The sequence below is a fragment of the Echiichthys vipera genome, assembly GCF_963691815.1.
Source record: "Echiichthys vipera genome assembly, chromosome: 17".
Classification (NCBI taxonomy): domain Eukaryota; kingdom Metazoa; phylum Chordata; class Actinopteri; order Perciformes; family Trachinidae; genus Echiichthys; species Echiichthys vipera.
This window is the reverse complement of record NC_139842.1, coordinates 14,907,815-14,931,138: the sequence shown is the minus strand read 5'-3', so window position 1 is coordinate 14,931,138 and position 23,324 is coordinate 14,907,815. Positions and strand designations below refer to the sequence as shown.

The 23,324-nt window shown below is 41.4% G+C and overlaps 1 protein-coding gene across 1 annotated transcript; it reads right to left on the bottom strand.

The window, feature by feature from the left end:
- Window positions 1-2,679: 2,679 nt before the first annotated feature.
- On the bottom strand, window positions 2,680-18,823 carry ppap2d (phosphatidic acid phosphatase type 2D). The gene is made up of 6 exons (XM_083930731.1): window positions 18,138-18,823; window positions 6,821-6,978; window positions 6,361-6,647; window positions 6,176-6,233; window positions 4,363-4,539; window positions 2,680-4,153 (listed from the first exon to the last, which is right to left on the bottom strand). Exons 1-6 carry the CDS (start codon window positions 18,343-18,345, stop codon window positions 4,049-4,051), a joined length of 993 nt encoding a protein of 330 aa, XP_083786857.1. The 5' UTR covers window positions 18,346-18,823; the 3' UTR covers window positions 2,680-4,048.
- Between the last annotated feature and the right edge of the window lie 4,501 nt (window positions 18,824-23,324).

The window sequence follows — 23,324 nt, the reverse complement described above, 5'->3', positions numbered from 1 at the left end:
CTTTAAAGTTCCGTGACTGCATCTTGCATAGTCATGGAGCCAGGGGAGTAAAGTTGGGCAGAGTCACAACTTTATATCCCCCTACTTCTGGCCCCCTAACGTTTTGGGACTGTATCTGCAGCAACCTTGCACGGTTTCCACATTATCACAGTGATGGAATCTGGCCACAAACATATAAACATCTGGCAAAATACTCAAAACCACCTCTTTAGATAGTTCCTTCTATAGTAGGTGTCTCCAGGACCACATTTTACCATGATGACACACACAAAGAAGATGAAAACATGCAGCATTACTGTTTGTATAACCAGTCTTGATTTGCTAAGTGATGCTATCTGTATCAGATAGGACAATGACACTGTCCTCATCAGATAGTATGTTTACTATCTCATCTGTACATACCATACCATATGCTGGACTGATAAATTAGGTATGTGTTAGGAGCTGCACCAACATCACATGTCTACACAACTACATATATTTCCACATATGGCAGTGATGGTGGTCTTGCTGTCCACTTGCAATTTCTATCAGTTCTTTGTAAATCTGTTTTGGGGGTAGATCTCTTTGGTTATTTAATGAGCCAACATGGCGTATTGAAACATTTTAATCCCTGAAAAGCAGAGGGAGAAGACAGGGTAAGCTGGAAGATTAATCGAACCAGGAACATGCAAACGAATGCCTTTCACAGACTCATATCAGGACACAATGTGTTCACATTCAGTCTTAATGGCTGCAGCTAGTGTATTCACTGAATAATTACTATAGGAGATTCAGAAAATATGCATAGCAGTTCAGGCTGGGGGAGCAAGTCTGCACTTGAGCATACTAAAGAGCCGATTAATCCTTTTTAATTCTATTAAGAATTGGACTACAGCTGGATAAGAGAGCAGCAGAGTTCCAGAGACTACGTTTGTAATGCCTTAGAGACCCACAGCGAAAAAGCTCTTACTTAACAAAAAATCATTTGCAAAGAAATTTCTTTTCCTCTACACAGTTGAATCAATTCACAGCCTTAAGCAGCTTTTACTTGGTAGTAAACAGAAAAGGCTGAATTTTGTGAGAGCTGCAGGAAGAGGTGTGTTTTACATCTCCATCAAAAGGACTATTTCCTCACTTCAAACAGGGGCAGAGTTCTGCAAATGGAATTTGGCTGAGCTGCAAATGCCTTGATGATGTTATCAATGTCAGACAAAAATATGTGTAATACAAGTGTCCTTTCCACAGACACAGTAGGTGAGCTACGTGCCTTCCGCCACACACTTATCTTATCCGTGTTGATTTGGATCAGCACTTCCGAGCATCCGCCTTGCTATTTTTGCACCTGTCCGATTTCACAAAAGTCATAATCTAATGAAGGAATTCCCCAAAGTTAAGTATGAGGAAGAGGGAGAAAGTGAGCTGTTTCATTCACAGTGAAGCATATGGACTGTAATGGCTTTCACCTGTTGAGATAAGAGTTCAAATATGCCCCATTCTAAATGACCACAGTGCCGGCCTACTGTTCCCACTGTGTGCACAGTCACAGCAGTGTAAATAGTGAGGCCCTTCTGCCTGGACCTCAGTAATCTGAACATACAGAATTCTCTGCTTGTCGACCCCCATTCGTTTCCATTAGGGCCAAAGGGTTAGAGAGGAGGATGCCAGCCACAGTGTAAACAAGATGTCATGTTTAACAGGGTGTGTAAGCTCAGCTCATTGGAGCAGCCTACCTCTCACTCAGCTCAGTCACACACACCTAAACATTAGACAATAACAAGGAGTGCGGCAGACGCAGATAGACAAGAACCTGTCACACAAGCACAGGCATATACGTTGTTCAGGAATGAAACGTGTCTCCTTAGTTACAGTATTATGAAACAAAACAGGCCTGAAAACCACGATCACATTCCTTCCCACCCTGACACCCCACGCCCATCACCCTCACTTTCCCATATCTGCAGCCGCCATTTGTTCTGCCAACTTCTTCAATTAATTCTTCCCTTTATTACTGCACCAGTTTTCCTGCTCTTCTGACCCCCCCACCTCACCCCCTACCCCCTTAACTCAGTGATATGCACAAACCCATTACTGACGCTCTCCCTGTCATTCTTTGCCCTCTCTGTCTGTTCTGGGCTGCTCTTTATTCTCCTTCCACAGCCTGGAAGCGCGAAAAAAAAGAAATAAAAGAAACTGCCTCAGACGCCCCGACCTGTATCTGGCTAAGCATCTCCATGGTAGCATAACCCCCTGAAACAGCCAATCACGCTCCATTGCCCTCAAAAAGGACTGAGAGAAGGGAAGGGGCAGAGTGAGGATGAGGGTGTGAAGGAGAGCTGCAATGAAAGAAACCAGGAGAGCACTGGAGTGGAAGCCTCCAAACAAAACAAGAGGTTAAATCACTTATCATTTCAGTGTTTACGTTTTGTTTCAGCCCAGATGTCCTTACCTCCCCACAGAGTCTGGTATCCTGTTATTAAAAAATAATTGTAGCTGTATGCTGACTGACTTAATGGCTAAATGGCTTACTTTACCAACTCTGCTGCATGTTAGTAGTTAGAGACAGCCAAGATGACATAAATATAGTGACATTATTAAGTGTGTGTCGGGTGGGCATTACTTTTCATTTTGCAATATCAGAGGACAGAAGAAATTAGGAACATTCAACATTTATTTTATTGGTTTGGTTTTTTGAGTACAGTGGTTATTTCTGCCTTTCTGGCATTCACAGACGAAACAAACAAATAACAATAACTGGGAGGACAAAAAATATAGCTTTCTGATATCTGTGGCTCAGTCTAGTAGTTACAACAGATACAATAGTAACGCTCGGTACCTGATTGACATAAACGTAAATACAAACACTTAATAAACATGTAAAAACTGTCCAAAACTGGAACTAATACTTTTGAAATTCAATGTGGTTTATAAAATGGCATAGCTATTTACATTCATTTTGAATAATTATCATTTCAAGAAAAAGCAAATATAGTGTATGAGTCTGACACAATAAACACTGATTATTCAAAGTTGTGACACAATATATATAATGATTATAGTTAGAAGGTTCCATTATGTACGTTCAAGTGCTATTAATGAAGATGCACAGGAGGGCCGCTGGGGTTGCAGCCACGTCGGCTCTCCTGTCAAGAGTGGCATAAATCAAGGTGCAGCTCAGAGATTGGAGTCCGGGGGCAAAGGTCAGAGGTTACAAAATTCAGTCAAACCTCCACCTCTGAGACAATGTCAAAGTGGTTAGTACAGAAAAGTTGCAGTGGTGAGGAAGGGAAGTTACTTGGTCAGATTCCTCCCCATCACTACCTCAATTACAAAGAAAGAAAGATAACATTGTATTACAGCTCAAATACTGTTTTTTTTTTCTTTGCTTACGTACAGGTTTTTGTTAAGTCATAGCAATGTAGGGCAGTCGGATTAGAGCAGTGGCACATCAGAGGGTAAAGATGGTTCGAAATTGATGCCAGTCCTTGTTCCTTATCACTTGTTACAGAGCTGTCTTTATATCTGAGGTCTAATGGTGCCAGTTCACAGCTGCTGGGTGATTTATTCCAAGCTGAGAGGAAGATCAAAACAACAGAGGAGGCTGGCGTTTTTTCCTCTTTCACCCAAGACCACAGTGACCAGTTCTGCTTAGAAACTAACTAAGGGCACTGACCAAATGCCTCCATCACAGAAGAAAACTATCAACATTAGCAGCTTCTAAAAGTCCTCTTGAAAAATAGACATTTTTCTTCTTTTTTTTTCACATATAAAAAAATATCTGTAATATTACTATGCAGTTCTTTTCACTGGACGGGTTTGACTTAAAGTCAAATGTGCTTCTTGTGTTTCACATGTGTGAGAGTTTGAACATTAGATTACTGTGTGAATGTTTGTATATCAGTATGCCCATGTGTTAGAGTACTCTTTTATCATATGCTTCTCTTAGACTGATTCCCTTTCTTAAAAACTCTCCTCTCTGCTCCGCGCCTGTGCTATCTGACATTCTCCCTGTCTTCCTGCAGTCCATCTTCTCTTCTTTTCTGATTCCTGGAATGATTGCACGTGCCTGCTAACAGACAGTTTGCTGACTGGACAGTGGGCTCTCCAGGGACATGCTAGTTGGAGACAGGTCTTGACGGGCGCAGGGCTTAAACATGGAGGAGATGTAGAAGGCCTGCAGGCACAGACACAAAGCATGTCAGGAAATATACACAGACCACACACGCTGTCAATCATTCACTGTTTATAAACTCCATGAAAGATCAGAGTGAGGAAAATGAAGAAGAAAGCCTATTGTTTAAGCTCCAACAGAGAGCAGAGAGAGACAAATCCATGTGAAGACAGAGACAACTGTTATTCAAGACGATGTGATTTTCCACGTACCACCCAGTATGCAGTGAGCCCTCCTTGGATGAAGCCTGTGAGGACATCAGTGGGGTGGTGACGATAGTCAGAGATGCGGCTCAGGCCAGTGTAGATAGCGATCATCACTAAGAGGAACTGTATTAGTGGGCGCAACAGCCGAGCCCCTCGCCATGACAACCGTGCCTGCAGGTAGAACTGCAAGAAGGAGGATAAATATTGTTATTATGTTGTTAGTGACTTTCTGAGTCATTATTTCTACAGTAAAGTGAATACATGCATGTGGGTGATGCGGTTTAATGTATGTCCCAAAAACATAATTACATCTTCCAATTGAATTTCTATAAATAGAGACAGCAACATGGACATCCTCTCAGTCTGCTTCCCAGAGGCTAAAGAGAAGCTTGGCACGAGTCCATTAACACAATCTAAATCCCGTTTCCTCCTTTTGTTCATCCTCATCTCCTGCCTCAATGCTGCAGAACAGAATGGATGTTTGTGTCTGTAAAAATGGGGTCACGGGGCGAGCGCGATGCTGATGCAGGGCTAGCTTTATGAGGAGGCCCAAGGTCTGTCTGGACACGTCAACCACCAGGGAGCACGTGGCCTACATTCCTGCAGTGATGCAGACCCTCACCAGGTCCTTTTCTCCCTCTCCTATCCCAACTGAGAGCAGGTGTCAGTGTTGCCGCCTTAAACACGAGCAGCTGGCCACGGTCCGGGTGGCATGTAGCTACAGGTTTGACACAATCTCTCCAGGTTGTCTACAGTTACAGCTTGCATACGAAGCTGTGAGTTTGTGTCTGCAGCGTGTGTATGTGTGTCGAGAATCAACAGAGTGAGGTGAGGAGAGGAGAGGAACAGGGGTAACAAACACTGAAATGCTTGTTTTTTCTCACACCACTTCTTCCCTTCAATACTTTACCCTTTTACCCCTCTCATTCAGTCTCCCACTACTCATCCTTGTTTGTCTCCTTCTGGTCAGAGAGGTGCTGCTTTTCATTTGGACTGATAGCATACAAGTGCAAATAGGGAGGCAGTTGTTTTCTTTCGTCCTCTCTTTGCACAGCAACATCCTCTCTTCTTTTCAATAGTTTTGCTATCCAGTACACATAAAGATATTAAAACCACCTAAAATGATAATTTAAGGGTTAATGAGGGGGGATACATGAGGAATGTGGACATTTTCTGTTTAATAATGTGCTTTTGTCTCTCTCTAACTGTCGTTTCTCTCCCACAATGCACCCATAAGTACTGGGCAGTGCAGTGTGGGAGCAAGATGGGGGGGTTGAGAGGGTGTCTCTTGCTGAAAGAAGCCTGTCGATCTCTCAGCAGGCATATTCAGCCCTCCGCACCCTCCTCTAAATGAGACCCACAACAAGGCCTCCTCTGTCTGCGTAGTCTCTTCATCTATTCATGTTCCCCGTGGAAAAAACATTCTCCCTCATTCTCTAACTCCCCCAGCCCTCTCTCCCCTCCTCTTTCTGTCTCACCGGCTCTTTCAGCATGGAGCAGGATGCCTTTGGAGAATTGCTGCTCTCAAAGATCTCCTCCCTCACGATCAGGAAGTGTGAATATATTTAACAGCACATGTGCATGTTTGTGCATGTTTAATTAGCTCATCTAGTAAATAGTTGCATACAGTTTTCTTGGCCTCTAAGGAGTTGGTGTTGTTGTTTCTAATAACTGAAATGAAAGTTGTAAAATTCCCTCAACATTTCTAAACACAATACCAAATACTGTAATTATACAACAAAAGCTCAGGTGAATGTGAAGGTCACATTCTACTGTAGATGTGTTTGTGTGTGAGTATTTAAAGGGATATGTGACTTACTGCCAAGTAGAGCATGGTGTACATTGCAAAGGAAGCATGGCCGGAAAAAAAAGACTTCCTGAAAGAGAAGATCAATAAAAGATGCAGAAGGTTACACATTAACTGCATAACTCAAGCTATTATATACCCCACCCTTAGTAAAGAAACCAAATCATTTCTGAACAGAAACACTCATGCGCACACACCTCGCTTCCTCCACCATCTTCTGATTAGGCTCCCTGCAGGTGACCTGGGACACGTAGCTGCCCGGTGTGCAGTTGATGGACGCATAAGTGATATTACAGACAGACAGGAAGTTGGGTCGCAGGCGTCCCACACTGAGCTTGGCCATATTGGTTAGAGACTGACCCACACAGCAACCAAACATGAAGCTTCCCAGCTCCTTGTATAGGCATGAAACATAGCAGTTTCCGACAAAAGCCCGCGAATGTACACCTCGGAAACGTACCCTGTAACATTCACCCAGTGCGATCTAAGAAGGAAATAAGACAAGAGAAACTGGTTAAGATTTGTCATACAGTACAGCTACACAAATACTGGAACAGTGAAGGTATATTTGCTTTTGGTTTAAAACAAACACATGCTGCGTTAAATCATATTAAAGTGAAGACAACTTTAACTTTAAAGCTGTGCCACTAGTCATACCGTGAGGCCAGTGATGACAATACCACCAGCAATGAGCAGGCCGTCGGGGATGGCCTCTCTCTCCAGGTAGGGATATGTAATGCTGGAGTCTCCACAGAAGAAGCCTCGCTTGTACGGAGTCACTGCCTTCAACTCACACGCAAAGAATGGGATGGAGGCTGATGAGATGTGGGAGAGAAAGGGAGGGGAGGCAGGCAAAAAAAATAAGAACATGGCTTGATGAATGTCTGTGAGCAAGATACAGAGATAGTTGGTACAGTCAGCGAACATAAAGGTGGCCTTCTCCTGTCTCACAGGAGCATAAGGGGAGCAGCTTTAAAGAACATCAGTCATCTGGTGACATGATTTCCACAGTCCCGGGGGACGAAGCATTCCACACATAGCTGCTTACATCAGAGGAGCAGCGAGAAGGAGAGATGACAGAAAGATAGACAGACGAGGAGATGGGCATGACAGTGGAGAATTAAGATGAGGAAGAAGGGAGATATTAGAGGGTGTGTTACACAAAGAATTTCAGTGTGCAAATAAGAGGACAATAAACTCACTGTAGGAAGAGCAAGGTATTGTTTCACAATAACTTTTTGTTCTAGTGGAAAGCAGTGACTTGTAGTTCAATCCACCTAATCCTACATTAACATTTGTCCTGCATGTGTGTTCACTGCATTTCCTGGCTAGTCACTGATTATAAGAATTCTGTATCAGGTGAAAGTGGGTCAAGGTCCGGCATGCTTAAGCAAACACGCCTCACAGCCTGATGGGGAAAGTTTATTGAGTAAAAGTTGTGTAATATTTTAATGATGACATGAAGAGAGACAGTGTGTTTTAATTCCCAGGAACGGGGCTTTTATTCTGTGTTGTACTAATAACCAAATAGCTCTGTAAAAGCCTGGCTGGCCTGCTCAATTTCTTTGTACCGTATCCCATGTCCCCTTGTCACCCCATGGAATGCAGAGAGAACATGGGACTAATCATTAACCTCTGTGCTTCTTCCTGTCATCCCAGGCCTGCTGGTTGGCTGGAACGCACCCAGGCCAAACCACTGCTCCTGCCAGGGAATCTCTCAGACTACGTGACTGTGTAGTGTACAGGGTACACACACGAAATTAGGCCAAAAGGAACAACACACAAATACACACTCAAACAATAGCACGCAAACATGTCTTCAAGCATGATAAAAGCATGATAAATCAGCAATTAACTGGTAAAGGGCAGGGCATAAATATACCTGCTATGCTGTAGGTTACTATGTTCTATTTAAGTTTAGTCCACACACTTTGTATCAGTTTCATTATTATTCTGTCTGTTTGCTATCACAATCATACAGTCATACTGCTCATTCAGCCTTACTGAGCTGATAAAGGATAACAAGGAAATAATCTATACGTTTGAGGCTATCGGCACAGAAAACACACGAGGAAGCAACTTTTCAACAGTTATATGACTACAGCTGATTAAGAATGTTATGCTGTAGTTAGAAATGTGTGTTAGTGACCTCTCTAGTCAAAGTCATGCTGCCCTAACAGAAGGACAAAACACAGATAAAAGCCAGCCCGTGTCCATTTAATTTAAGAGGGAGGGAAACACGTTGCAGGCAGATAGCAGAGACTGTGACGCCAACAAAGAGAGAGAGAGAGAGAGATAGGAAACACCTCTCATCTGACCCTTATCTCTCACTCATCTTATTCAGTCGCCACGTCTACAGGCGTCTCACACACCTAGATGAATTGCATAAATGTACCTTATGCAACACACACGTCCAAATACAGGTCACATATGGCTGTTGTTTGTTTTTTAGACAGAGGAATTTATGATAATATAATGAGAATACTACTATGAGTCAATTCTTTAGTCAAATATTATATTGTTAGAATCTTACAATGTATTCCTATTGAATTTTCTGGACACTGAGTTGCCACCATAGTTGTATTATACCAAAATGTGTTCTTAATGTACATTACATTTTAGGAACAGTAATATTACAGAAAACTCCTAGCTTTAAATAATTCTCATTAGTTTATATTAGCTAAGATTGTTGGAGTATTAGATGAGTACTTAGGAACAGTCTTTTTTCTTGCTGATTTAAAAATGAAGGGTTCTCTGGTTCCTTTCTGCCACCTGCATAAAAAACCCACACATATCTTAATCTCCCAAACGTAAGCCTCTTATCTGTATATATCATACATTGGTGGAGACCTGCAGAAATATGATCTGGTTCATCTCTGGTTCAAATTGAGTGGGTGTGGATATTTTTTATTTGGTTCTAATGCAATATACACTCCAGTATGAAAATGTTTTAACTGACAAACAATACACAGTCGCACCTTTCTGGCTTGACAAGACTCCTGGTGTGCTGTGCATGTGTGTGAGTATGTGTTTTTCTATGTCAGTATATCAGAATGGGGGACAGAATGATTGTGTGTGTGAGTATGAGTATGCACTCATAACGAAGGGCTGACAACACTTTGTAAGCCATTTTTGAAACTTTTTTACAAACATGCTGCATTTTCTTCTGAAATTAGTTTTTTGATCATATTATTTTTGTTCTCAAATGTTATGAAGCAAAGTACAGCATTTGACATTTATTCTGCAATAAATGAACATCTTTGGATATAATGAGGTCAATTTTGTGGCAAATATTGCTTTCTGTACTATCCGTTAGCTGGCTTTCTCTGCCCTCTTCACAATCCACAATATGGACCATCCTCTCTCAATAATCAATATTTTGCTGCTCTGGCAAAGAAGTAATGGACAGATCCTCCATTAAGGGCCAAACACTCTGCGGTTACAGTAGGAACATGGACTTTTTAAGGGATCATTTTCAATACATATGGCGGCCTAATGGGAACCATGAAGTGCTGAGCCAGATAGCAGCTTATTTTATGACCTCAGACCTGCCAGCGCTGCTGATGGCTTGTGTTGCTTTCCCATTTTTTGCATGAAGTCAAATGGACAGACTCTGCACTAATGGCCTGAACCAAAGATCACTCCACTGTGGCAGAGCATTTGCAAAGCTTCTGAATAAAACTAATCCACCAAATTTACCTCGACCTGAGTCGAGCCACAAATTATCCGTGCTCTGCAACAAAATAAATAAAAATTGTGCGACAACCCACATGCAAAGCCATCCAGTATCTGCACAATCCCAAATTACCAGCTCCTGTGTCACAGTCAACCTCTATCCTTTACAACTACATTAAAACAGTTTTCACAACAAGACATGAAATCACTCCAGAGACCCTCACATCATCTGTCAGGCAGCTGTGAGCAAACCTCTGCACCTGGCCAAGACTTGCTCAAAAGAGAGCCAGGCCACGAAGGCCTGCGAGGGGACCCAAAAGGAGAAGGAGGAGTGGGTCGGCTCATACAGCCAGGCCAAAATGTGCTGCTCGCTGGGCCTGACACTCAAAGCAGGAATGCTTTCAAAATAGTCAAAAGGGACAGAGAGAAGGAAGGGGGGAAAGAAGAGAAGGAGGGAGGGAGGAGAAGAGAAGGAATGAGAGCAGAGGGGATATGTGCCTCACTCTGAGAAACTCTGCTGGTTCTAATTTACACATCTATGACCACAGCCCAGAATGAGCTCACTGTGAGAGGAGAACAACAACAACTAAAAAAGACATTAAAAAAAAAACTATGGAGAAAGTGATTAAAGACAGAGTGCAAAAAAAGATGACAGTTATTCATCAAAATGCTTTATGGTCAAACTTAAAACTAGGCTAAAATGCATGGCCAGGAGGCTCGAAAATTGACAAATGGGGGTGAGGGTGGTAATACGGGGGTGAGAGAAAACTGGTAAGATTGAGCCAATAGAGATGCGGCAAGGGTTTCTCTACAGAGAACAGCAGACGGAGGCGATTAGTGGTGGTTCTGGAATGTGAGGGTCAGAGATCTGGGCTCTGCTGGGACCCGCTCTGTAAACACGACCCCACGTCAACCAGCAAAATATCCTCAACACACATACAGACTCAACACACACATAAAAACCACACTGGGATGCAAACAAACCAAAGCCACAGCCACATAGACTAACAGACAACCAAACAAACCGCCGAAAAACCACCAGTACATAGAAAAAAAACTAACCAACCAAATAAACCATGCAAGAGCCAAACAATCCAAAAGACAAGCATTGAGTCAAACAGCCTCATTATCGCAGACTTAAATGAACTGCAGCTGTCAGACAAACAGCCTCATAGATTAGCATGACAGTCAGCCTAAAGCTATATCTAAGCTACAGTAATGAGCATCTGCTTCATCAAACTCAATAATGTTGGGACGGTGCAGGCCTCGTTCTACATTTGCCCTTTGATAGAACTGGAGGACAGACTATCACTGTAGTGACCTGTCAACATAGGTCCATTTGGCCTGCAGTTTAGAACAAGGCTGAGCCTGGGCATCAGCCCAGCTTTCTACAGCACCCTTCAGGGGTGGTCCACCCTCACTGGGCCCCTCACCAGCTTGCATGGACCAATGTTTCCCAGCTAAATTTCAAGCTGCTACTTACAAGTCAGCCTTGCAACAAAAAAAATTAAGCTGGTTAACTGAACCCTAAAGTGTTGTAATTTGAATCTTTGGGAGCGTAATTCCTGTTAACAACATTACAAGGAGCAGTATGATGGCCTGCCTAAAAGGCTCATAAATAGCAGTTTCCAGTTGGGCTAGGTAGGCTTGTATAATAATTGATGCAATAATGGCATAAACGACACAAAGCTGTCTGGATGAGCTAGTCTTTATCTGTTCTTTCTTCTAATCACTATTCAGTTTAAGTCAGGTAAAGGCAAAAGCCACGTCTTTCATTCAGCTGATATATAAAAAAGTCTTTGTTTGAAGACGTAGTCCGGGTAGAGACTGTATGCACCATCACACAGGCTCAAGCACATAAAAGAAAACACAGAGACTGTTGTACTGTCAGGCAGGTAACACTTAAATGGGAGGTGAAGTCATCTGCACTAAGGCTGTGATTATGATTGGCAACCATAAACTACCACAAACCCAATTAAAGTACTGTGTGTGTGTATGTGAGTATCCTAGGCGAGGCACTGCAGTTTTATTTAGGCTATAAAGCATGTTTCATAGACAGAGGTAGGTTCAGAAGGTGGTGCTAGAAGGTGGTTCTTCCTGTGCATCCTCGCTGGCCATATCCAGGTAGTGGAGAGGTGGAATAAGGGTTAGTGGTGGCCACCTGCACTGACACACATCCGTTTTTCTTCCCATAATTAGCTGGATTGTTCTGAGAGACTCATCTGTTTTGTCTGCCCTGATGGCACCACAAAGATGAATCAGAGATGAACAAAGAGGGATTGAGGAGCCACAACAGTCTTCGATCTTTGTTGACCATCTGCTACCGTCAGCATCTCTTGCTGCTGGACCAAATACCCACACTTTATTTGTCATGGCACACCCAAGCTTTGTAATAACAGGCATATTTCCCTTTCCATCCAACACTCAGGTCAAATCAGCTGTTTATATGAAATTCAAGTGATCTATGCTCACAGATTCGTCCTATTTTAAGACACATGGTGGTGCATAAATCCACTTCTTATACTGTGGCATGTCCAACTGCCTTTATATGGCTTTACCTTCCACGGACGCACCAGGAGAGTTCTTGCTTGCCCCTTTGACTGTTACTGTTACAGCTGGTCAGTGGAGACACTTCCCACAGCTGCTTCTGTTTTCTCCACACTTCACCGACCTGCTTCCTGGAGCCCGGCTCTGGAGTTCAGGGCAAAAGCGGTGAGGTCTGAAGTGGGCTGTCTGTCTGCCTGTCTGATTCAGCAGGAACATAAAAGACCCGCCACTCTGGTATGTACCTTGGAAACTTTAAAGGGAGCTCTCCGGTGGGTTTCGCGGTGGGAAGGTAAGGGTGTGCACAGAGAGGTGTGGGCTGGCAGTCTGCAATGTGAGAACGACACAGGGTTGTGGTTGAGACTGCAGGGGAGGTATTTGGCATGGAGCAGCCTCATTGTGGTAGTACTGTATGGCAAGAGTTTAGGGCTGCAGAGCTGTTTATGTGTGTGTGTGTGTGTGTGTGTGTGTGTGTGTGTGTGTGTGTGTGTGTGTGTGCGTGTGCGTGTGCGTGTGCGTGTGCGTGTGTGTGTGCGTGCGTGCGTGTGTGTGTTTTGGTTTGCAGAGGAACATGCAGTTGGAGTAACTTCAGAGCGGAGCTTGAGAGAATGAAGGGAGGGACGGCCCCAGCAGGTGAGATTTGACACAATGATAAAATGGTCCCGATGATGGGTAGCCATGCCTTGGCGCCAAGGGGGGCTGTCTAAGTCTCCTTATGGGGGGACAGACTGAAGAGGACGAGTCATTAGTTCTGAGAGACGCAAAGGCGGGGCAACAGGCTGTGTTCAGATTCAGGTAGATACTTCAATGGTAAGCCTCTCCAAACTCATTCTAGCTAATGAGCAGGATTAGAGTACTATACACATCTTTGTTCACTCATTACGGCTAATACCTATGGACCACCCTGAGCACTTATGGAACTGTCATCCAGGAGAAGATTGCAGCTGCCTCATTAAAAGTACATTTGAAGCTATTTTCTGTCTGAACCGTCTATCCTTCTCAGTGCTACTTCCTCACTAGGACATAAACAGACAGCTGTGGTTTAGATCCCTTAGGTGCCCCTGGTCTGACCTCTGACCCCTACTGTAGATCCTCAACCCTTTCCCCAAGCATCACTCTACTCTCCCACCCCGTGGATGTTCACTCATTCAGGCTCTTACTTGCCCCTTCAGCCTTAAGGCTACTGAGACATTTAAGGCCTGAGCTGGCTCTGGTGTGCTAATGGTTGAAGAAAGAAATATAGACAGCAGAGTATGTGTGCCCTGTCCTTTCAAGGAAAGGTGCAGCTAATGGATTCATGAATCTCTGCTGCAGTGCTGTCAAATGGGAAGAAGATGTATTCGTACACTAACGAGAGACATAGAGAGAGTAAGCAAAATCACTTCTTCCACTGACTAATGATTTGACTGAGCCATTTTTAATGGCTCTCCATCTGTCAGCCGCAGAGTTACGCCAGTGTGTTCCATAACTTCAGAGTGTGTTTGATCAGGGCCTAAAACACGCAGCAAAACAGGACCGGCGAATTTGTCAACAAACAGCACGCACATGGCAGCTGTAGTAGGGTGTCCGCAGTAGGAACCGCAGTAGGATGACACATACACACAAACACCCACACCCACACTTTTACTCATAAGCACGCACTTACATAAATACACACACACACACACACACACACACATAGGAGACAATTTAATATTCCTGGCCCTATACACAGCGACATGCTGTGACGTGTTGGCCTCTTGCTGTCTCGCTCACTTGGCAGCTTTCTCTGCCAAAAGAAAAGAACCAGGAATCCTCTAACATAAACCCGCCATCCGCCCAAAACACACATACAGACGTAAAACCCACACACATACATGCCTTTCTACATTGCTGGAACACCTTCGGTCTCAAAGTGGAGTTTGTCTGAATAAGAGAAAAAGAAGGGGACAAAAGCAGAGATAAGCTGGAAAAAGGGAGACCTTTTAGAATTCAGATCACTTAGGTAGATACCAGTCCTTTTGTCCTGGCATGCTGCTTCACGTCTAACACAAGAACACACACTCACACTTAAAAGTGATCAACCGATTCTAGCTTTCTCTTTCTATATTTGATAGTGTCCAAAAGCTCCACTTACTATGTAATGAAATCACTTTCTTGTTTTAAATAGAAAAATGCTGTGTTAATCAATGTTAATCAAATGTGAATCATATTTAATCTTTTTTTTATTACTTTAACCCAGTCTGTGCAACATCCTGTGCATATCAAGTATGAAACTATTTCCCAATTGACCTCGACAAGAAGGTCAATAGTGGCCATCATCAGGTCCCTCTAAGCTGTATAAGCTAATTGTGGGTTTCCAAGTGCCACTTCCAATCATTTCCCAATTACTCTTAAGAGGGGCAATAACTGGCTTTATTGGGGTGATGACAGAGTGAGGACCACCTGTGCAAGAGGGAAACAGCAGTGCAGGCTGGAAGGCCTGTCCCTGCATGCTCTGCAGATATGACAAACACCCGACGACTCCTGACCTCAGGGTGGCTGGACGCTAGATCTAAAATGCAGCCACAGGGCGCAGAATCTGTCAGCTCTGTCCTGGTCAAACCCCTACAGTCCCACCAGGAACGCACACACACACACACACACACACACACACACACACACACACACACACACACACACACACACACACACACACACACACACACACTTAGACACACAAGCAAACACTTCTGCAACTTACATGGAACTGACACTAAGCTGAACCAGAACCATCCATCTCTGTGCAGCATCCATCACGTAAATGTCAGGACAGCATCGTAAACAGCACTGCCTTATGCTGGTGTGCAACAATGTTAGGCAAGCCCAGCGTTGAGTAAGAGTATGATCAGGTAACCTTAGCCAAAGCCTCAGCTAATGGCCTCAGTATCCCAGCATTCCACAGACAGATTAAAATTCATTCATAATACCACGCCATACTAACTTTATGTCGCCACTTAATTGTGAAGTAAATACCGAAGACCTCAGATCACAGTGGAATCCCTCTTCAGCTGATAACATAATGAGGATGCTTCAGGGTAAAATTCCACAGTTACAGTAGTGAAAGAGCCCCTTCAACAGGGTGAATAATGCCGACGGGTCAACTGTCTAAGGGAATCTGATGATGGCATTTTTAAGGGAAAATTGGGTTAGTCAGAGATAAGAAGGTTTAGCTTAATAAAGGGCCCAATTCATCTTCAATAAGTGATGGCATTTACTGTTGAAAGCCCACAGATGAGTCAAGGCTAGTCTACTGCTGATAACTGACATGATGGTTAACAGAGCAGAGACAGGCAGGAAGCAGTCAGACATTTAATAATTAATATGATCTCCCAGTAGCAAGAACGAATGCAACAATACATTTTATGGTACTTTATCTTAATGCTGTCATTACTGTAGTGATAAACAATTGACCACATGTGATCTTTAACAGGAAGAGTTGCAGTAATTGATCTGAGACGATAACTAATTTTTTGGTCAGCACATCTGATTGTGCTTAAACTGTAAAGTGCTGTTTTTGTTAACATTACAAAACATTGTTTTCATCTCAACCTCTCAATAATTTTAGAATGTTGAGTCACACATTGAAAACGAAAACAAAGCAACCTATCAAATCAAATGAGAACTTTTGTGATTGTTAAATTGATAGCTAGAAGAATAACTAATTTAATTTTACAAAAGTCACAAGACACTAAATCCTCTCAGCTCTTAGCAGCTTGAGGCTCAGTGACTCAGTCTCAGTGTTGTAATCTAGTCAGAGGGGGGAAAAAGAGGGGTCAGCGCACGCAATTTTGTGAGAAAGCAAGTGGCGTGCTTAGTGGTTCATCATCGAAGAACTGAGAGAGACCATTTCCTCTGTTGTGCTGACAGATGCTTGGTCACTAGCCACTTCCTTAACCCAAAACAAAGCTGCTGAGAAGTGTGCAGCGTGAATAGCTAATAGCATACCTGCAGGGGTTAAGAATAACACTGAATGAAACAAACTGCCGCACACTGTTGTTGTGTCTGCCGGCTTACTTCCTATACTTTAACTGCCAATGAGGCAGAGACCTGTCAATCTGCCTGGACGGGTTCTGCCTCTCTCGTATTTGCTGCAGGTCCGAATAAACACACAAACACAACACCGATGTTCCCTATCATAGTCATGTGAGATGACGGCATGAAACTGATGTAATAATACAATCTCACGCTTCACCGAATATCAGAGTTGTTGTTTTTTTTACTTCTAAAGTGTCCAGTACAATTCTGAGGTACTGGCATTCCCATTTTGTCAGTAATTTCTGCTACAACCTTCAAGAGAGAAATATTACTTCTCTACGTTTCTGTGACAGCTCCTGTCACTAGATCCTTGCCAGATTGACATTTCACATGAATATGACACTATCCTGTAGTTTGAACTAAACACACAGATCAGTTCTACAAAGCACAGCGTAAACACACTACAGTGCACCATTAAAATACTGCCTACAGGTATATGCAAATAATATTTGACTTTGGCCACTTCTGATCATGTTACTGCTAATAATTCTTCCTTTTGGTCTTGCCACATTTATGTAACTTAAAGGATTTTTCTACCAATGAAAAGTTCAATCTCACTATTACAGTACTGTAACGTGTAAGTATCAGCTAGTAAAACCATGGAAAACCTATCTAACATAATTACAATTATGCGGCTCTATATTGAATCAAAACACAATTTGACCAAATCCTAGAGGTCTCTGATATTGTGTGAGCATGTTATGGATAGTGCTGATTATGATCAGACAATTTGTATCATCTATATAGTGTTTGCCGCAAGCTTGTTTTTCTCCATTATAAGTTCTTGTATAAAGTCTTTGGATTTTGTGAGTTTGGGTTACACAAAATAAACAAAAAGGTTATCAGCATTGTGATACAAAAGTAGTTTCAACCAAAGTATAGACAGTAAAATGTCAAAAAGGTTGATGGATTACTTCGTGACCAAAACAAGAATTAGCCCATATGTCAAATAGAATCTATTGGTGGCCTATACTTTCGATGTTAACAGAGAAACTCACTTTGACCACTCCTTTATTATTATTATTATGCCTCAGAGTTGTTGTCCACATGTTGTTACTGATGTGAAAGCTGTAGGTTCATTTAATTGAGTTATAAACCTGCACAACATCCCAGCTGAGCACTACATTTCTTGAGTGTCTGTTTTTCAGTAATGCTGCAGTGGGAGAGGCTAAAGAGCTCAGTGAACAGAAGTAATTGTCGTGCACTAGAACACAGACATGTGTTTTATCCCAATTCCCACGTTCTTTCTCCCGGGAACTTTGGGAGAGTTACCATGGGAACAGATGAATTCCCGGGACAACTCTGCTCCTGCCAGCTGAGCCCCCCCCCCCCCCCCTACTCCCTCCCTCCTGCCCCCACGTGCACCGAGGGGAACGAGCTCAAAGTTTGAACACTTTCCATTTGACTTCTGGAAAAATGCTTTGCAGCTTCATTAACTTTAACAAATCCCCATGCAATGTGCTTTTTTCCCCTCCTTACCCCCCCCCCCCCCCCCCCCCAACTTTATTTAACATCCTTATAACCTTTACTGTCTATAGGTTAATGATCTACACAGCTCGTGTTGGCAAAACAAGACAAGCTGACACAAGTGTGTGGGGCATTTACATTGGAATTGTGGCAGTTACACTGCAAATAACACAACAACTGTCTGTTTAAGGTCAAAACCTTTTCACAGAAGTAAAAACATCGGTATTCTTACCGACAAAAAGGCATATTACATCCAAACCGACAAGCATCTTCCTCTTGGTGCAAAACGAGCTTTCCTCCTCAGGTTGGGAGAGAAAATGCTTCCCACCGCCGTTCTCCTTCCCGTCACCGGCTCCTCCACTGTCAGCTAACCGCAGCTGGAGCTCCGCGTCCCGGGGCAGCGTGTTGCCGTGGGTACCAGTGGAATTGAACTTCTGCATGTCTTTAGCTTAAAAAAATGACAACTTGTTCAAAAAAAAGTAGTTGCAACGGGGTCCCTTTAGTTGCAGTAGCTCGCTGGTGAATTGTGGTTAATTCCAAAACTTTTCAGTCCGTCCGTCGTCGGTGCAACAAATCCATGTCAAGGAAAGTTTGACAGCAGCAGCAGCAGCAGCAGCAGACCCCGGTGGAGGTACACGGCTGTCATTAAAAAGCAAAGGTGCAGAGAAAAAGGAAGATAAGTGGAAATAATGGGGGAGATACACAACCGAGAAAACTGCAACTCAGTTACACCTCTCAACAAACTTCTCGTGAGTGGGGAGCGTGTTGTACTCTGCTCTCAAAACGTCCCGAACAGAGCAGCATTCACGGCAAACTGCACGAAGGTAACAACAAAAGCGCTCGCTTCAGACTTTCAAAATAAAGCTCCTGTCCGGATGAACGTCGGGCTCGCCGCTGGTCGGTTTACTGTGACGTTAATTTTGGTTGAAAAATCGTACTGTTTTCGGTGCTGTCTGGTTTAACTTGACACTAGCAGCAGTGCGCGGTAAAAAGCCAACAAAATCAATGTGTAACGATGAAGCCCGGAGCTCACAACAACATGTTCGATCCAGCTGACCTGACAGCGGTGTAACGACCGGTCCTCTTTACGGAGATGTTCCCTAAGCTTTCAAACGGCCCCACCCATATGAGGGTAGGCTACGGCCCAGTTTCTAAACCCTCTCCAGGCTATTTGTATGTAATTTAGTGTTTTTAGGTATTTTATTATTTATTACTGTTTGTTTTTTATTTACTGTTTGGGTCTTATATTAACATTTTTTCACAATTTTCATGTGAAGCACTTTGTGACTTTGTCTGCAATAGGTGCTATAACAAATACACTATTGTTATCATTATTATTAATACCAATGGGGAGTTATGAGATTATTATTATTATTAATCTATTTTTCTTTTGCACAAAGCAACACATTTCAATATCGGTATCTAGTGTTACAATTAATGTAGGGCAACATAAAGGTGGTTTCATTGTGGTTTAGCTTGAGAGAAAAATAATAGTAGTGTTAAAAAAATTAAATCCTGTTTATTTAGCCTAATTCACCTACATTAAAGACTGCCTGCTAATTAGATCTTTCCACAATACTGACATGCTGTTTGATTGACTGCCAATGCAGAAATACCAGACAAAAAACACAAATCACAATCTAAACAACAATCTTTCCATTGGGAAGGTTCTGAAAAGTTTCTAAAAACCTTATGAAATGTTGCTACAAATTGAATTGCTTAATTCAATCAAGCAAGCAATCGAATGCTAGGGGCTGACTATGCTGACTTGCCAATATAAGTGAAAACATTTGATTTAAAATTTGGTTCTACGCCTATTTTCATTAAATATTACATTACATATGTGTAATTCATTTATTTTATATAAATATTTGAATGCAAAATAATGACTTCTTTTTCAATAACGTCCCTAATTAGACCCAATGACTTACATTAAATACCAAAATGTATCAAGCACACACAGAACATACTTCTTCAAATAGGATTTTAGTGAGTCATCTATTTTATACGAATATTTTTAATGCTTTTTCTATACATATTTTTAATGGGAAATCCCCATTTTTTAATGACTCCCATAAAATGTGACCCATTCAAACTGAATAACAGAAAGTATGTCATTAATTCACCATGAATATAAAATAGAAGAAGCACTAAAATCCAATTTGAAAACGTCAGCATGGTAGCCTATTAAATATTTAACTTAAAATAACTCCACTGTGGTTCTGTGTTATAAGTAATACCTTGCTCTGTGTGTGACTGTGGGTAAGGTGTTTCCTGCCACCTGGTGTAAAGACAGAAACACAGCGGCTTCAGCTTCTCAAAGGTTTCTCAACATTTTAAAATCACAACTAATGATTATTTCAATTGTTGATTAATTCATGTATTGTCTGGTCTATAAAATGGCAGAAGACAAGAAAACAATAGCGTTTCTCAGAGTTTCTGAATTACATTCAATGCCCAAAAATGAAGAGGGGTAAATTAAAATAGATTTTTTTTTTCTGGCACTATGACGATTATTGGACCATTATGAAACACATAGAAAATTTAAATGGGCATTTGATATTTGAGTGGAAAACAGATAATATTAAATTGCAAATTGAGGATTCCAGGCGAACAACACTTCAATTAAAGTTTAGATTTAAAATGGGAAAAGAAAATTAGTATAATTATATAAAAGTGTCCTTTTTTATTGAAGTGTACAACTGATGAAATGTGTGTTGATATTTACACAAACCCAAAATAGGAAACAAAAGTGACAGATGGAAAGAAAAAGAAGGAAAATAAGTGAAAAAGGGGCAGGTTATTTTCATTTTAAGTCATTCCATTCTCCATTGCAGTTTTTAGACACACTAAAGACATGTTTACTAATGTCATTTCCAACAGCGACGGATTGGATGTCAGAGTGGCCCACATATTAATTAGTAATGCAATATAATGTCCTTTCTATCATTTTCATGTAAGCACCTTTGAAAACATTTGCCTTCTTCACCAGAGCTGTTTCTTTTCCTGTGGCATGTCGGTGGAGGATCCCTCAACAGACAGTGGAATACCAGTTTCACATGTGTTTTAGGATCATACTGCGTTACAGGTTTACATTCACTCAAGTCAAGAGCGATAAAGCATATTGTAGTTGAAAGCCTGACATTTTCTGCTCTTCTTTGTTTATCTGTCTGCTTTGTGCATTATTGATTTACATCCACTAGATGGCTGTATTTCATCATTTAGTGGCCAGAAAATCAGGGTGAAGTAAACGCACTGTATATCAACAGTAGTCAATGAAGAAGGATCTAAAATGGCTGGAGTCCCAATGATTCCTCCTCTACTGATTTAGTTTAATTGTGTGATGTGTTTAAAAGACCCATATTGTAAACAGTGAGAGTTCAATTTTATATATATATATATAGCATATCTAGGTGTCGAGAAAAGTGAAAAAGAGTCATAGTATAATATGTCGAAAAAAGTGAACAAAAAGTCAGTATAGTATGTCGAAAAAAAGTCGTAGTAAACAGTATTAGTATAAAGTCAGCGTATCATATGTGAAAAAAAGTAATAGTTTACAGTATAATGTTGAAAAAAGTGAAAAAGTTATAGTAACATATGTGAAAAAACTGAAAAAGTCATAGTATCATATGTGAAAAAAAGTCATAGTATACAGTATTATGTCCAAAAAAGTGAAAAAAGTCAGTGTATCATATGTGAAAAAAGTCATAGTATACAGTATTATGTCCAAAAAAGTGAAAAAAGTCAGTGTATCATATGTGAAAAAAGTCATAGTATACAGTATTATGTCCAAAAAAGTGAAAAAAGTCATAGTATCATATGTGAAAAAAGTCATAGTATACAGTATTATGTCCAAAAAAGTGAAAAAAGTCAGTGTATCATATGTGAAAAAATCATAGTCACAGTAGTATGTCAAAAAAGTGAAGAACGTCATCGTATAGTAAGTCGAAGTTTTTTTCATTTTGTTGAAAAAATGAAAAAATGTCTGCGTATGGCGAAAAAAGTAGAAAAAAGTCAGCGAATCATGTGTGGAAAAAGTCATAGTATACAGTCTTATGTCGAAAAAAGTCATTAAAAAAACTGTCATAGTATAATAGTATGGAGTCCCACTGATTCCTCCTCTGCTGATTTGATGGCATTGTGTGGTGTGTATAACAAGACTCATATATTAAAAAGTGAGATTCTCATTTTTATTTTAAGCATGTCTAGGTGCTATATAAATACTGTGAAAGAGTGCACAGAGAAATGCACAAAGCCTTTCTTCAGAAACTGTGCCTTAAAACAAGCCACCAGGACTTACCAGGACTATACCATATACAGTGCTGCTACAGCCTTGAACACTAAAGCATGTAAACATGTTCTAGTAGAAACCCCAAACACAAGTATGAAAATTAGCACTAGGTGTTAAATAAAGGATTTTAACATTTGGTATAGTAATGCTTTGATCTCCACCATCACTGCTATATGTTTAGTTTGCTTGTGTTCATGTTTATATTTATGTAGGCCCTGTCAAATCAAGTCAAATTCCTTGTAATGAAAATTGCCTGGCAATATACCTGATTCTGATTCAGATTCTGATTTGTTGTGTTCACTACATGTATTGTAGTAACTGACAAATCAATTCTGAACTGATTTTCCACCCTACTTTAACATTATGTGTCATTGTTTCCGCTATGAATTTAGCCCACGAAGGTATCCATCCTCACCCCATCTGATAATTTTGGATGAAATTTCCTTTTGAATGATTAATTTCACTGGATTTCCTCTGTGCCTCTCAAATGAAACTGTGATTCATTCAGGGCCTATGCTGTTAGGCCGGGCTTTTGTGCCAAAAGTTTTTCATTACCCGAAAATGCATAAACCATCGTATCTCTCTCTCTCTTTTTTACACCGTGTTTGTCATCACATGTGAAGAACCACTGATTATGTTTCAAATTTGCGCATGACTCGATATTGCTGATTCCCAAAAAATACAATTGCTCTTCTGCTTTTCCAATCCGATTATAATATGTTGTGCAATATGTTGTGCCTGCCATTACTGAACTACTGTAAAATACTATCCTACTATTCTGTAGAGCACATAAAAGCCCCCAACCAGTGTAAGCTACAGTCAGTGACATGCCTGGGAATGTTGTTTGTTATTGTGTTGCTTGACCATTGTCAGTCATAAATGTCCCCTACCACAGGTACAATTTTGTCTTTGAGTCCTCTGTTCAGACTGATGACACATTCTGAACCAAAGCCCATCCTGTTTTGCTGCCATGAAACTTTCCCCAAGCAAAGTACAGACAGAGAAAGCGAAACCACATTTATTGACCTCAACCAGAATTTAGATACAGGTGGGAATTTTCAAGAAGTGCAAATAGTAAACAACATATCATGACATTTTGTAAGTTCAACTGTGAATATGACAGTTAGA